This window comes from Ostrinia furnacalis, unplaced genomic scaffold (assembly GCF_004193835.3).
Source record: "Ostrinia furnacalis isolate ACB-3 unplaced genomic scaffold, ASM419383v2 OfSCF2259, whole genome shotgun sequence".
Taxonomy (NCBI): Eukaryota; Metazoa; Arthropoda; class Insecta; order Lepidoptera; family Crambidae; genus Ostrinia; species Ostrinia furnacalis.
The window spans coordinates 98,894-116,417 of record NW_021132498.1 but is presented as its reverse complement, the minus strand read 5'-3'; the positions used below and the strand labels follow the sequence as shown (position 1 = coordinate 116,417).

The 17,524-nt window shown below is 34.1% G+C and overlaps 3 protein-coding genes across 3 annotated transcripts in view; 2 read left to right on the top strand and 1 right to left on the bottom strand.

The window, feature by feature from the left end:
• Positions 1–499: 499 nt before the first annotated feature.
• The window catches only part of LOC114354909 (chaoptin), a 28,312-nt gene continuing 11,287 nt past the window's right edge, over positions 500–17,524 (top strand). The window contains exon 1 of the mRNA XM_028307502.1: positions 500–726. The gene's annotated coding sequence lies outside the window, so the exon portion shown is untranslated. The remainder of the gene's footprint in view (positions 727–17,524) is intronic.
• On the top strand, positions 14,363–15,330 carry LOC114354907 (putative nuclease HARBI1). Its single transcript, XM_028307500.1, has 3 exons — positions 14,363–14,868; positions 14,939–15,194; positions 15,284–15,330. Exons 1-3 carry the CDS (start codon positions 14,614–14,616, stop codon positions 15,328–15,330), a joined length of 558 nt encoding a protein of 185 aa, XP_028163301.1. The 5' UTR covers positions 14,363–14,613.
• Positions 15,657–17,434, bottom strand: LOC114354910 (uncharacterized). The gene is made up of 3 exons (XM_028307505.1): positions 16,987–17,434; positions 16,789–16,898; positions 15,657–16,706 (listed from the first exon to the last, which is right to left on the bottom strand). The coding sequence occupies exons 1-3, from the start codon at positions 17,053–17,055 to the stop codon at positions 16,046–16,048; spliced, it is 840 nt and encodes a 279-aa protein (XP_028163306.1). The 5' UTR covers positions 17,056–17,434; the 3' UTR covers positions 15,657–16,045.

Here is a 17,524-nt window from a genome sequence, read left to right as displayed (position 1 = left end):
TTATTTTAACCGCGCGAATGAGGAAAATCCGACCATAACAAAGCAACAGAGTCGGTAAGCATTTCAAAACATTGTAGTAAATTTCTTGCTCGTCACGACTTAATACAAACGTGGGACGCCTTAATACATCAAAAACTTTGTAAACAATAAGGAACAGAATAAAAAGCATTGCAGCAAAGACAAAGATACGACCCTCCGCAAATGGCAAAAGTCCGTAAATGCTCACATAAGTATTAAGTAAATTATGGAGCCGCCTAATTTAATTATGTGAAATGGGACCGTGGGTTTTATGTGAGTTTAAGAACTACGTAATAAAATCACATGCTTTGTTGATCTTGTACAAAGTAAAGAATGGTTTACATTTTATTAGAGGGACGAATGTTTTAAAAATGAAGGACTTTGGTAACGCAGCTCTACCTGAAAGGTGAGTTGAAGTGTCGATCGTGCCGCCCTCGGCATTGGTCCGTCCGTGGCCCGTGCGTTAGTTGGACGACGAAGCTCGCATGGCTCGGACGTGCCAGTTCGTTCCTGTTCGTTCCTCTCTCGCGTCTCCGCGCGCCGCTCTCACCAGTGCGCCAACTTTAAAATGTTCCTCTCGCGAAACCAGTTACCAGTGATTGATAAAGCAAGTGACTGATGAAGTTGCGGAATAATAAAACATAAATAGTTATAAGCAAACTTTGGATTTGTCCCGTATTGGTGATTATGCGATGTGATTAATAGTTCGTAAGTATCTTTGCTATACCTTTATGTTAATGTTAATTTTTTATAATCATAAATGCATATTCTCCACAATTGATCGAAAATTGTATGTCTTACTTTAAATAGTTCATTAATATTAATTAAAATAAGAATAACGTAATTAAAACATAATTAATCACCGTCAAAAGTTATCGACTAGTTTACGGGTTAACAAAAACGGCTGTGATCCAATATAAAAGTAAATTTAGTTGGAAGCGCACACCGTAAAAAAGATTTTTCATATATTTTGGAATTGGTTGCATTTACGCGCTTGAAATCTTTTCCATGTTCGAATCGGATCGGGATTTCAACAACTGGAAATAAAATATTGGCAGTCCAACAAATTGCAGCGGCACAAATAATAGGTTGGAACTGACACAGTGTTTTTCACGTTGTCACTTTTATTATTACTATCACGTTAAAAGTACACGTCGTTAATCATGTATACAGAACTAAAAGCCTTTTTGCGAGAGTAGAATAGGTACAGCACTCAAAACGTTGCCACCCATCTGAAGAGGACTTAAACTTTCTTAATACGAGCTGAAGCTGGCGAAAATCTCGGAGGGTTATTTATTGTTTCTGACATTTTATATAACCCGCGAAGTACTGCCATATTTCGGGATATGTCGTTGGAAACGTGTTCTATATAAAACACGTTCTAATATAAGGCTTAAGTGCATTTCAAGTATACTTATTGTGACATCTAATTAGGCAAAATAATTACAAATACAATTTTAATCCTTATTGAAATGCAAGACGCGGTAAATCTTTATTAATGAGGCCGATATGAAAAGTCATGCCAATAATTATGGCAGAGATAGTCGAATCGTAAATGAGAGTCGTAAAAACTTCCGTCTTCATTTTATTGTTAAGTGCTTCTCAGTCGAGATGTGTATTCTAAGTAGTAAATTCGTTTATTACAATACTCGCGTGAATATCTGACATTTCAAATACAAGACATAATATTTACAAGCAACTGTGTATGGAGTATGGTTTTGTTCACTATGAAACGAAACAATATGAAATGAACGTGATGTTATCAGTAGATTGAATGTAACATATAAAATAAAATAAGACAATAGCTTTCCACACAATAACTTTAACAACATAAAGAGACCTCATTGAAAATCATTGATTTTTTCTCAATGGCTCTGTGGACGGGAGGTGGTAAATAACCATCTAAGACATATCCTTATATCACATAACTCAGTATCATCCTTACCTGACATTAGTCCTTTGCTGAACAACCCACGCCATTTAGCTCTGGGCTTATTCCCTTCTAGATTTACAAGACACGGTCTTCTCTTCAGAAATCATAAGCCCCAATGGCTATGAGTCTACGGCAGATAAGACTGTCTTATGTCCACTTTGGGTTACCTACTAGTCCTTGATGGCTTTAACTTGATGTCTTCAATTAACACTAGAAAACCTATAAGATTCCAGTACAATATAGGAACTATGGTGATGCTCTGGGGATTGTATTTTTTCCCGAACCTCATTCAGCTCAGCTCAACTTACAACATTTTCTTCATAGTCTAGTATATGAATAGATGATGAGCTTTCATGATTCGGGTCCTAAATCATTTATCAGGAGAGATGCACAAATATAACTATGATTTTGATTCAAGATTGACTGGGACATCTTCAAGAGGTCACAGAGCCGATTCCAATGTATACACGGCAGGTATTTATGACTGTTCATAATATCTGAAACCAGGGTTCTTATGTCATTCACGATAGAAATACCAAATAAATATCAAACAACTTACTAACGTAACCAATATGATTTTTCGATAAAGTCTTAAATATAATCTGGCTGATCTCTTCAAAATATAGAGCAAAATAACAATATTTCTTTCCAATTCTCCGCAAAAGCTTTCCAGTAGATTTACTGCAACTCCAATCTATTGAACTTCGGAATCTGACAAAACTTGTAGTTTAAAACTGCAACGATATCTTGCCTCGAACAATTTTACCCTGTTTTACTCGTACCTCACACGAAAGTACAAGTAAGCACTGAATTCCAATTTCCTTTGGGAAAAACTGCTCTGGTTATGCTGGAAACTTATCTCGTCTCTACACTTGTTTTATGATACGAGCAAATATTGGTATTACGTTAGCCATTTACACGATGCAGATTTTATTATTGCTAGTAAAGTGCTTGCGAATCAGCAAATCGTATTGACCTCGTATTCAACAGATGTATATTTAAATATACATATTTTAGTATTGGAGCCTTTGTCGATAAGTAAATTTGTTAGGCTGTAATACGTCTATCATTGGAATCCTGAGACGGAAATGATAACAATGATGATGACGACACATCACTATTTTTGTTGCATTCTGGCTCATTGCTCGGCAAGCAAAATGTTTCGGCAAATTCCAATTGACATGCTCCAATATTTTGCAATCTAGCACTGACATATCAATGTGTTATGACTGTGCATTTCCCCAATAGGTAAATAAGTAGGTAATACATTGCAACCATTTACGAATATATGGCTGCAACTTTGTCAAACGTGCTTGCTGTCAATATACTCGTATCGCTGTTAATGTTGCTCGTTAACAATTACTTTACTATCTTTTAGCGTACGATTTCTTTTACATCACGTAAAAAATATCATAAGCCCACGTTAAAACCAGCGAAAATATGCTAACAAAAGCAGATATCACTGTATATATAATAATACAACCGTGTACAACAGAAAATAACACTGGTTAAGTTGTTAACAATCAAGTATCATAACATAAACCTTGCATACACTGTGTGGAAATTGAGCTCGAGAGTTGTAGTAACTTGCAAAGGATCCAATTAATAGGTATTTCGACGTCAATGTACACTGAAATATGCATTAACAAAAACCTTGTTGTTGGTTGTTAATTTTTTAATGAAAATGGATGAATAATTTGAGTTTATCCTCCATTAATGTTGTTATAACTTTGCTAACAGATTTTATTATAACTTTTTATTAAATTATAATAAGGGCTAATTTTTAAAATAATTTCTTTAAGAAGATTAAAATTGATGTTTTGACATTAATCCCACAGAAACTGCCAGTAATAATCGTAATAATATGTCAAACTTGAAAATCGACCCTGAAAAGAAACTTTTTTCTTTGTTTCGAGCATTGAATTTTCGTAAAGACACAAAGAATTTGTTCTTGATGGCTCACATCTTCCAAACTTCCAAACTGAACTAACAACATTTGATATATTAAACATTGTTTTTCTTATCACAACTTGGGATTGGAGCACATATAAAATAAATTGTCCTTGACTGTCGATTGACATCATAAATTATTTTGAATTACCTATACTCACTCACCCATATCACATGTCAGAAATATAAACGTGTATGTATATTAACTGCTACAAAATCAACACAGTGTGTAGGTTGTGGAATTGAAATTTCAATTCTACAACCATCTTTCAAGAATATGGATGTCCTTGTAGACCTTATGATTTTCTCTACATTCAGAAATGAAATATTTCGAACACTATACACATCATATACGAATATTTACTATACAAAACTGTGGCTACAGTAGGCTAGGGCTTTTAAGACGGTATGCCCTAAATTGGCTTGGGTTGTGATCCTCTTCAAATATGAAGCAAGAAATATCTGTACTATGGTATTCTTTATGTAGTCGACAAATTGTGAACCAGTGATCGTTTATACAAAATATGACGCCGTTTGTGAAATGAATGAATTTGTAGAGAAATGTTCTTTATATAACAGAACGTAAAGCGTCAAAAGCTTTAAGATATCTGATAGACAGATAGCACTCTACTTAAATGAAAGCAATATGACTTTATGTCACTTAGCAATATGTTACATTCTGAACCTTACTCCCAAATAAAGCAAGATTCTCAAACGAGTATTTTGCGTATGCCTTCTACATTATTAGAACTCGACGGCGTGAATGAGTCAATCAAATCAGTTCCCAAGCTCTACATCTCCCCGGCCATTAAGCGGCAGGCAAGCGTATTTACGCTCATTTACTTTTTAAGCTTTGCTTATTTTTGGGAAATGGTACATTAATGTAATTCTAACAGCCACGAAAATAACCAAATCCGCGCTTAAGCGCAGCGCTTAGCAGTAAAGTAGCTATACCTAATAGGCTCTGCGGCGAGCGTAGACTCAACGACTTTTTTGTGTGGCCATAAAGTGACAGACTACCTTATTTAATTTTTTCTTCAAAATATGTGGGTAGATTTTTTATAATCATTCAAAGCAATCTGAAAATTACGTCAATTACTGTCTCAAAAGGAAAATAGAATTAGGAAAGTCTTTTCCTTTTTTTGTATTAGATTTTCTCATGTTTAAGTTTTCATTAAAGTTTTTGTTCGTAAAATAATAGTATTACCTTAACCTCAGACCTCTGTTCGCCCTTTAGGTAAACTCCAAATTATACCCCAAGGCTTAACAAAAAGGGATCTCATGCGAAATTCTACGAAATCAAACTAGTACACTAGTCTTGTTAAAGGAAGGTACATAAATGTCTATTGATATTGAAAAATATTAATAAAATTACAATAATGTTCCTTTGGATTTCAGGTAACGCTATCAAATCATAAATCAGATAATTATGATGACCTTAAACTTTAGGCAATATGATATGTGCTCGTAAATGATTACTTCAGTAAGAGCAGATTTTTCAACCATATCCCATAACGTATATGGGCTCTTACAGATTAGCGGTTTCTTCAACGCGTTTTCATGTGGAAATGCAAATTCGGGCTACATTTCGCGCTTCAATAAACCAAATGGGCGTGCACACACGTACTATTTCAAAGCGTTACGATGGCTCGCGCGCATAAGAAGCTATAACGAGCGCTGAAATAATGTCAATGTGAATCATTTCTAATGTAAAATCAAAATACAATATGCAAAATGACAGACTTATTTTCATAGACCTTTGGTCATGGTTGGGAAAAGCAAAAATAAACAACGAGCAATTAGAAAACCCGTTTTATTACCTACTTCGAAATGGCTGTTGAATGTTCAGGAAACGGAGCGTACACGCGATTTCCCGCAGCTATTTCATGCCATTCGAAATTCAAACATCTTTATCAAAATTGCTAGCAACCCATCAATCAGAGTTCGTAATTTTGCGCCCGTGCCACTGACTTTGCGCCCGTGCCTCTGACTTTGCGTCTGTTTTCGTACCTCAGTTAATTTCAAAGATAACATTATCCGCCACAACGATGCTAATAATGATGAGATAAAATTTTCAATCTGAATAATCCCGAAATTCCCCAAATACATTTAAGGTGACGGCTAATCCGATTGTGGCACTTGGAAATTTCCCAGATTACCATTTAACGTGGAAATCTCTGCAAAAACTTTTGTGCCACTTATTACTGCTTCAAATGTCTTAAAATAATTTCTCACTTTTTCGACGCAGCACTTCGTTACGGTCTCTTTCATCTTTTAATTTCTTTCTTTACTTCGTTTATTTTTTCCATCCTTTTCACATCCCAGTCCCCAGTGCCTAATGCTTCAATTACTGCGCTAAAAGGAAATGCAGTGGACAAAATTAAAATAGAGAATGGTGTTGCCATGTGAATAACGTTCGCGGCGCCGTCAAACTGCCCGCAAATTAAAAACATTTTGAGCGGCGACTCTATAAATACAGCTGTTAATAAATAACGCGAATCCTCTATATACAGGGTGTCCCGTAATGTAACGTCAAGCCGGAACTGGGTATTGAGGCAAGTTGTGCTGGTTATCAGAAAAATATAAAAAAAAAATCTATGTGGCATATTTTAAAAATAATAGGCATTTAAAAAAAATAAAAAAATTCTACTCCAGGTGACGGTCCTTTTGCTCGTGTTGCCACAAATCTTCACTTTTTCCAAAAATTTTTTTTGTTATGTAACCCTGAATAATGCTTCTCTAAATTGTTATCAAAATTACAAAACCAGCTGCTCCAGCTTGGATGAAAAAAATACATTATTCTCAAAAAAAAATCCAAAATAACAATTTTGCCTAGTTTAAACTGACTGTACTGAAAAAAAAAAGTACTACGCGAGTGTGGCATGTGACGTCATACTTTGGCGCATTTAGTAAGGATTCCAAAATGGTATAACACTTGGTAAATTTTTGCTGTAATTGTCGACAATTTTTGGTTTTTTGGAAATAGTCCCGTTTTTAACTTTATTTACCTTGGTTAAAAATTATTATTCTTATGTGCCCAAAATTCAAGTTTCTGTGACTGACTACCGTACAGTCAGTCACAGAAACTTTTGTCACCATGACAGTAATTAGTAGTTGACATACTGTGACAAAAGTCACACGTGCGCGCGCGCCTTTACTACCTGCTCTGCCTGCACTTGTACTTGGTAACAGGGATAATAAGGATATGAAGTTTCGGTTATGGATACGGTTACGGATATTAGAATAATATTATACCGGTTTCGGTTACGGTCACGGATATGAAATCATTTCAGATTATCCGAAAGTCTCGGATAATTTCGGTTACGGAATTATTAGAATTTCAAAAATGTAGGTATAATACAAATAGCAAGATGCTGCGTGAGCGTGACCCACATAGCTACTTTATGTACCAACTAAGACGACACCTATGTATGTTTTTTTTCAGTACAGTCAGTTTAAACTAGGCAAAATTTTTATTTTGATATTTTTTTTGGGAATTATGTATTTTTTTCATCCAAGTTGGAGCAGCTGGTTTTGTAATTTTGATAACAATTTAGAGAAGCATTATCCAGGGATACATAACAAAAAAAAAATTTGGAAAAAGTCAAGATTTGTGGCAACACGAGTAAAAGGACCGTCACCTGGAGTAGAATTTTTTGATTTTTTTTAAATGCCTATTATTTTTAAAATATGCCACATAGATTTTTTTTTATATTTTTCTGATAACCAGCACAACTTGCCTCAACACCCAGTTCCGGCTTGACGTTACATTACGGGACACCCTGTAGATAGAATAGAAGTTATCGTTATTTTAAATACGTTGCTGATATTTTACGAACGAAAAAGGCTCTAAACATTTCAAAAAAGTTTTTCTTCTGTTTTGTATTCCGTGAAAATGTTAGTTTTTTGGGTTGAATTGGTAGTTGTTGCAATAACACAGAATTTAAAGGTATAAAAAGTTTCAGTTTCATTTTAAGTTCTGATTTTTAACACTAAATGTTTCTACCATTTACTAGAAATCTAATCGCATCGTTGAGGCGAATAAAGAACAAGAAGCGTACAAATTAATCTCTCAAATCTATCAGCAAGATAATGTTATGTACTCGTAGTAGTATTAAAAAATTGTAAATTCATTCAGTTTCTTCGCTTACCTTCTTACCCAATTGTATTTAGGTACGTATATCGAATACTGTCTAACAGATTTTAAGTATTACCTAAAATCTGTTACCTATATTAAAGCTATGAAAAAAGATCACGAGCTGTAAGTATTAAGTATTTGATATTAAATTCGCTGTCGATGTCAAACTTTTTAAGAATAAACCTCGGACTAATACAACAGTGTTTAAATTAAGTAATCAGTACATACCTTACACAGGCTGGATAAAAGTTGCGGCTAAGTACGGCACGTATACGAGTGTGTACGTCTCGGCAAACTACTACAATCTTGATCCAACTCGCACTAATGGCCCAGAGCCTCGGGAGAGTCGTGCTCGTGACTGTTTATTTTCCAAGATTATTTAAATTAGCTTTTATTTGCAGGTAAATAAGGTTGGAAATATCATTTCCAAAATAACGCAAATTAGGTTTTTAAACGTTTGTTCTTACATTACTGTTATTAAACCACAAGTAACTTTGAAGTATTTTTTTATCATCTCTTTAAAATCAATCGGTGCTTTTACACGTATCAAGTAAGTATATCTACGACATGGAAAACTTTTACATACTTCAATCGATACTCCGCATTATAGGTATAAAGGGTTATCAATGTATGATGGAAAAGTTTTGTTAGTGGACAAAATGTAGTGTATTAGAATAATTAGGAGTAAACAATCAATAAAAATGTTGGTCCAAGGCCACCGTAATAACTTGCGTGTCTATATTTTTTTGTCCAAAGTCAAATTGACGTAATTATTTTACTGTACCCTTCAATTATTAGAGTTATCTACTTAATTAGTCGTTCCATTCCTTCTCTTATTACCTTTGTAGCTATGAAAATTTCATGCTTATGAATAATTCCCAATGTACCTACAGTAAACAACTCACCAGACGATATATGACTGTAGCAAAAACACCTTTAACTTACAAAATATTAAATAAAACATTTAGTTACCACCGATATTGAATACACAATCTTTCAACAAACAAACAAACTAAATCATTAGGAGGGAACAACGCGTAAACCGATATCGCTACGCACTCACTGAACTTCCAAATGTCGTAAATAAATCTAAAGATTAAAAGAATCGAAATCGAAAAAGTCGAAATACCAACTAAACAAAATAATATGCCACATAATTTAGCAAGATGTGGTTTGTTTATTGTCGCTGTACTTGCATTATATTCCACTTACTGTCATCAAAATGAACGCTCGTCGTGCATCGCGCAAACGCATTGCCGTAAGTCAACCTCCGAAGCAGGAGCATTTAGTCCTCCCGCTTGGCGCCTCTCCAATCTTTACTTTTTAGCCCACCATAAAACACCTTCACAGGACGTAAATAACCCGACAACTTTTGCTATCAAATAAATTCTCTTTGAGAGTTCGTGTGTAAAAAATCAATTTTTTCCCTCTCTGTCTGATTTCGAATGAACACAAAAGTTCAAAGAATTTGAATCGGATAAAGGACATTTGAGAACGCCTTGCTAAGACTTTTCCCTATATTTTTGCACATAACTTTGTAAGTTGGTTTCTGATAGGTATACCTAATCCAATATTCACTAAGTAAGAGGGATAATTTGGCAAAATGGAGTTGAAAACTAATGGAATGATTTCCCACATGTTTTATATTGGGTTTTTGGTGCTTTCATGTATCAAATATTGGCTACTATGTGAATGTACTAAAATGTTTCTAATAGAATGAAAAAAAAAATTCTCGCTCTCATACAAAATTACTATTATGGCGAGTTGTATACCTACCTTCCGAAACAGCTTAAACGAATTCACTTAATTAAAAATCAACAAAAGTAACTATTTGATTTATTAATAACATGACAACGCTCTCGTAAATGGTTACTAAAGTTATAAATATTTGCAGCATCTAACACTTTCTTTCCAAGTAAGTATTATTAATATCACAAACGGGGGTCAAAATATTGCATTTATACAACTAGGCCAAAATATCATAAGTGGAGTTGTTGTAACCACTACTAACATTAACAATGCATGAATGCCTAGAACGCGACGCTAACTAATTAGAGTTCCGACTTACAAACTAGGTTTCTCTATCCTGGAAAACTTTACAAACAGACAACTATAGTTAGTCTTTGCACAAGGATCTCGGCTGTGATCATTCCAAACTACCTAAATAAGTTGTATAAGTCTATGGAATACGTTCTTCAAAAGCACTTGCCAAATTTTTGTCTCGCTGCTCTGGTACTTAGTGCAAAAAAATTATTTTATTTATTTATTTATTTATTTACAACGACAACAACACTACACTGTCATCACAGGACATCCCACTGCGACAGCGAAGACAACACATCAACATACACAACGTCAAATACACAACTAGAAACCACCTACGTATACAAACCAAAATATTAAGATATTAAAGGCTCCTATGAGCATTTTGACGATTTGTAAGAACTAATTTAATATGTCTAAACAAATAAAGATATTTTTGATTTTGAATCATAATATACAGAGTTTAAGTTACGAGTAAAATTGACATTTCTAAAGCTTTACCTAAATAATATAGTTCTGCTACGTCTCTCCGAAGACATAACAGGTCAGAAATGAATCCTATGTCCTCTCTGTTACCGGATCCTCCCTTAATAATTCTGGATCTGATAGCCCATATTTCTGTATGATTTTCATCAAAGCTCTTGTATGCAGTAGATACCTATACTCGTTTGTGTAGAACTTATGAGAAACCATCACTGCAGTCAGCTAACGAATATTTTAGGACGGTGAAAGCATTTTGATTTCTCTCTGTCTTTGTGATGTCAACGTGAAATTGCGAACTCTGACAGTTTATAATAGCGCGTGAGATTATACCTAAACTAACAGTGAGCTAAGTTAGATTGTAAATCTAACTACGTAATTCACAAATACGAGTACATCTTGCTATCTATTTTTTGCAACCTAGAACTGCAAACCGTTGCTTAACAGTATAAAATTGAACCGGAAAGTTAGAATCTCTTTCTTTGTATCCTCATTAAGTTAAATCGTGCTGTTTGTTTTAACAATCCACTTCCAAGACCTTTTTTGTAATATTGGGAACCGTTATGGCAACTGGACAGGTCTATAGAATATACAAGACGTCTGTTTCTTTGTTTTGATAACATAATACCCCACAAATACCAACAAAAGAAAATCCTACACCCATTTGATATTCAAAGTGTATTTCCCCCTAGAGATGTTTGATGATAAATTGACGATGATCGACGAATATTAATTATAGGAAATATATTCTAGTGATCAATATATGTATTGTCAAAACACAGAAATGTCCAATCTTCTGGACAGTTTAACTACGGATTAAATTCTCTGTTATTAATATAACGGCTGTAAAAAAATATGTCCTACTTATAAAATATTTTGTGCCTGGATTTTAATTGGTTCATGCAAGTCCCAGATCGACCTATCCTGCTAATAATTATAAATGTGAAAGTATGTAAGGATGTTTTTACTCTTTCACGCAAAAACTACTAAAGTACGGCCAACGAGAAGCGATACAAAAGGTCGATTCGACTTTTGCATTGACAATCTATTCTGTCTCTTCCCATCTTGTGTATTTGTCGTAATGTCTCGTTCTCCCGCCAAAATATGTCAAAGTCAAACCCGTAAGCTGGGTTGCAACATCTTACTTTAACTTTGACAAACGTCAAAACTCTCTCAAATTCCATACAAAAAGCACCGGTTATCGTCATAGTTACCGTTAAGGATAGGTGGTGCAACCCACCCCTACTATTCCTAATGACAATGACATTGGGTTTGTTTACATTTGGTATTGCTTCTCGTTGGCCGTACTTTAAACGGATTTTGATGAAACTTTACAGTATTATTATTTAACATCAGAATAACATAATTATAGGCTATAATTTATATTATAACGATTTGTGACAAACTGTATTTCACGCAGGCATAGCGTAATTTTAATTTTTACATTCACATTTCACACCCCAGGGAAAATAAGTGTACGAACACAAGACACTCCTTTAATTATAGTCGATCGAAGTTCAGTTAATTAAATTTAATTAATATCAGTTTACTGGTTCGGTAGCCTGTAAAGGAAAGCTCTTGTTAGTTGATTAAACAAATTTCAAGATTTAATTTAGGGTTTTTGCTTTTCAATATTTATTTTCAAGGTCCAGGCAGATAAATTTTAAAGTTTGCTTTTGACTAATTTGTAAAATTAATTCTCTGAATCATAGTATTTTCGAACATAGGTAGTCATGTTTTTAAATCTTTGTCTTTTCTTTAATTTATTAGATTAAGAATTAAAGAAAAGTAAAAGATTGTAGCTTGTCGATTTCATTTTTGTAATTTTTGTACTGTATCAAAAACTTTTATTAAATAATAGTTTTAGAATGACAATATTTAAAGCGTACCTAAATCAAATTTTTTATGTTGTTTGTATTATAACATATACAACGTGTCCCAAAATTCAAGGATAAGCCGGCGCCGCAGGGTGGACATAGTCATGACTGCTTTAGGAAAAATAAGAAAAAAAATCTATCTCAATTATTTTTTAAGTTCACAATAAATTATGAAATTCGTCGAAAATTGACACCCCTTATGATATTTTACATTACCACGACTACAATTTTTCAAATACTTCACTTTTTTTGTTTGTATCGGCAACTTAAGTAGTGCTGCTGTCCACCCCAATTCTTAAAACCCTCAGAATCCTTGCAGTTTTTACACAAAAGTTAATCAAAATATGATATTTCCTTAAAATTTTGAACGATTTTTACTTACACTCCACTTTGACTCGTCGTTTTAAAAAAAAACAGTATGAACACTACTGCGGCAAGTTTTTTATAAAGTTGACGCAACTATCCAAGATTCCGAAATGGTATAATACTCTAAGAAAACTAGTCGCAAAAAAGATATGCGTACCATTTTTACAAGCATTTCGCTTGTAAGTTAGTATGAGATAAATCTTGCAACTGAATTTAAAACCAGTTCTCCTTAACCAATTGAGCTGAAATTTGGTATACTTGTGTAAGTACGATGACAATGCAATATTATGGTACCATTGAGCTGGATGGAGTATGGAGGTGGCCATAGGAACTCTTAACGAAACGGCGGAATTACATCTAGTTTGGGTTCGTTGGACTTGTCTTTTCGAGCACTTTAGTGCTAGACGATGTTCAGGGTCCTGATGATGAAGTCAAGAGGTGGCAGGAGCTGGCCATAGGAACTCCTAAACGAAACGGCGGAAGCTTATCGAGTTTGGGTTCGTTGGATTTGTCTTTTCGAGCACTTTAGTGCTAGATGATGTCCAGGGTCCTGATGATGAAGTCAATTATAATTTTCAAACGAAGTCAAGCTTGTTTTTAAATAAGTTTTTTTTATTACAACTTTATTTTAAGCTTTTTAGTTGTTTCTCAATCTCATGGCCTAAGTGCTCGGGAAGACAAATCCAACGAACCCAAACTCGATAAGCTTCCGCCGTTTCGTTTAGGAGTTCCTATGGCCAGCTCCTGCCACCTCTTGACTTCATCATCAGGACCCTGAACATCGTCTAGCACTAAAGTGCTCGAAAAGACAAGTCCAACGAACCCAAACTAGATGTAATTCCGCCGTTTCGTTAAGAGTTCCTATGGCCACCTCCATACTCCATCCAGCTCAATGGTACCATAATATTGCATTGTCATCGTACTTACACAAGTATACCAAATTTCAGCTCAATTGGTTAAGGAGAACTGGTTTTAAATTCAGTTGCAAGATTTATCCCATACTAACTAACAAGCGAAGTGCTTGTAAAAATGGTACGCATATCTTTTTTGCGACTAGTTTTCTTAGTGTATTATACCATTTCGGAATCTTGGATAGTTGCGTCAACTTTATAAAAAACTTGCCGCAGTAGTGTTCATACTGTTTTTTTACAAAACGACGAGTCAAAGTGGAGTGTAAGTAAAAATCGTTCAAAATTTTAAGGAAATATCATATTTTGATTAACTTTTGTGTAAAAACTGCAAGGATTCTGAGGGTTTTAAGAATTGGGGTGGACAGCAGCACTACTTAAGTTGCCGATACAAACAAAAAAACTGAAGTATTTGAAAAATTGTAGTGGTGGTAATGTAAAATATCATAAGGGGTGTCAATTTTCGACGAATTTCATAATTTATTGTGTAACTTAAAAAATAATTGAGATAGATTTTTTTTCTTATTTTTCCTAAAGCAGTCATGACTAGGTCCACCCTGCGGCGCCGGCTTATCCTTGAATTTTGGGACACGTTGTATATTATAACATAATGAACAAGCCAAAGCGATATTTTAACGGTCTTATTCATAATCATTTTTCACATTTTATCAAATGCTTATTAGAGGTTTATAAAACGTTTGATAAAAATTGTTATTCATAATCGTCATTTAGCGCTAAAATCCTCTTATAACTGTGTGATAAGTTATCGAGAGCTCGGGCCTTGTTTAAAGCTCTAATAAACCTATTTTAACCTAACTTTTATAAATGTCATTTCATATGAATGTCACTTCGTTGGTTTATTTATTCAAAATATCCTTGCTGTGATCCTTGCTTGTGAAAATGAATGCTATAAATGCAATTGTGCATTTAGCCAATAATGCCGACCCAGCGCGACGTAGAAAGCTCTACCGCCAACGAAGCAACCCATTCGATTTGCGGGACCTAAATTTTAAAATAAAATATAGGTTCAATAAGGACACAGTGCGCACCATCATAGATTTGGTGGAAGATGATCTGGTTCAGAGCGCTAGAGGTGGTGGCACGTGTCCTGAACTGCAAGTTTTAGTGGCCATAAGATGTTGGGGACGTCGTGAGGTAAGCACAAAAAAGTGTTTTATTTTATCCCTTTGTCGTGGCTGCTATAATTATTTTCATACATTTTCAGGTACAAGATGATGCTGGTGACCTCCATGGCCTAAGTCAGCCGACAGTGAGCCGGATATGCGCCAGAGTCGCGCATGCAATCGCGAATAAGGCAAATTCCTTCATCAAAATGCCTATCACTATAGGAGAGCAGGAAAGAATTAGTGCCAAATTTAGAGCAATTAAAAATTTTCCTGGGGTGATAGGAGCCATAGATTGCACCCACATTAAAATTAAAAAAACCGGAGGTGAATTTTATAAATCAACATTTTTGAATGGTACTAAAATACATTTTGATAAATTCCAACGATTTACTTTTATGTAATGTCATTTGAGTTCATGAAAATGTTGTATTTTAATTTTTCAGATACTGTTCCTGGCATCTTAATGAAAATAAAAAGAATATTTGATTGAAAAATACCTGTATTTCAATTTTCAGTCCAATTTGTTACTATCACAAAAACAAAACCTGTAGTTCTCTTTAAAAAAGCAATTATTCTGCAAAAATTCAAAACAAATTACTTTATATCACTAATTTAAGTACAATTAGTTTCAACAAACTTACTTATTAAAAATCACAGTTCAATTCTTTAAAACAAAGAAATTGCTTAAGTATAAACGTTTCTATTCGGAGGTTATCAACCTTCTACATTTAAAACAAAATAACCATAATTTACACTATTATTATAAAGGCGAATGTTTGTGACTAGGCATATGTGTATTTACTTTATATCACTAATTTAAGTACAATTATTAAACTTACTTACTAAAAATCACAGTTCAATTCTTATAAACAAATAAATTGCTAAAACAGATAGATTATATAGTCTCGAATAACATATAGGCTTCTTTTTATCCTGGAAAAATGCACAGATCCTGTAGGTTACAGAAATAGTAGTCTACGCAGGCGGAGTCGTGGGCAACAGCTAGTTAATAGTAATCTCAAACTCTTATTAAGTTATGACTAGTAAACATATTCATAGCCGTCTAAATATATTGCAGAAACACAATCAAAATGCGGATTGGAACTGCATAAAATACAAATTAAAAACAAACAGAAGTAAGGGAGGAACTAACTTATTATTTAGAATCTGTTAGTACTTGAAAAACTTTAACATCAAAAGACTTATTATTCTTTATTAATGTGAGTGTAATATTTAAGTTTTTCCTGTAATAATTGATGCTCAAGATCCAAGTTTCTCCCTTTCTTCCGTTCGTTTTCCATTTGAACTTCATGCAGTTCAATCCGGCATTTTGATTCTGTTTCTGCAATTTCGGAAATCCTAACTTTGCTTAAATCAATTAAGCCTTCTTTGTTTAACAGTTTCCTTTTTTTTTTGATTGCTGGTGCTTTAAAATTAGGTTTTGCTTTATTTTCTTTTGCCTCTACTTTTTTATTTTCTTTATCTTCCAATATGCCTCTAGTAGTACAAGCATGTGTATCTTCTATTTCTTCATCAAGTACCACCAATTCATATTGGATTTCTTCATTATTTATCAATTCCTGATCTTGCGTATTTTGAGTTGATTCCTCCTCTTGAATGTTAATTAATTCACTTTTATTTGAGTCCGAGTCAAATCTGTTAACATCGACTACAAATTCATTGGGCAACCAAGATGCTATATCATCAGCCCTATCGTCAGGCACTGATAATGGTGGACCACCGCCAGTTTTAATTTGAGCCTGCCTAGCAATGGTCTTGTCTTTCTTCGCACTGATTTTTATGAGGCTCCATTGCGATTTTAACTGGGTAATGGAGCGGTTCATACCAGCGCACATTGAATTAAACCTGAAAAAGAAATGACAGGATTTTGAATTACAGGTAAAGGCAAAATTTTATATTGAAGGCAGAAATCAAAAGATGTACCAACGTTGTTTGTAAATCAGCCCAAGCCGCAACCTTCCGTTTATTCGTGTTAGTGTCTGTATTTTTATTTTCGATTGCATTTACTCTTTCTTTCACCAACTCTTTCAGCAAATACTGAAAAGCAAACACTAGGCGTCAAACATAAATAAAACCATGCTACAAAAATTAGTAGGCACTTTATCAGGCTAAAAATAAGTACTACCTTATCTTCCTCCAACCAGTTTTCTGATCGTTGCCTTTTAGGCGGTCTGTTCTCCTTCGTCATGGACATAATTAGTATCCGATGTAACTAGCCGGGTCGTCGTAAGAGCTTATTGCAGAGTACAGGGTAAGAGGTACAGAATCCAGAACATACAATCCCAAGTTTTATAAAAGTTTGATAAAACTTGGGAGTTGATCGAAAAAACCGAAAACTTTATTAAATTTTCGTGCCAAATGTCAATGTCAGTAAGTAAAACGTCACAGCTGCCAATTTTTTGTTTTTTTTTTCTGCGATTTGTCTATGATTTTACATGGTCCATCAAGTTAAATCACCAAAAAAGCTGTTTTCGTTCATTCTTTTTGTATAGTCTGTGGAAAGAAAATATTAAACTCTGTTTTAGCTATCAAAGGTTTATAAACGATTATGAATAACGTTTTTTATCAGAGGTTTATAAGAGTGTTTTAAGCCTATCAAACGTTTTAGCTAATGTAGGTTTTAAACCTATATTAGCATTTTATTATGAATAAGACCGTTAAAT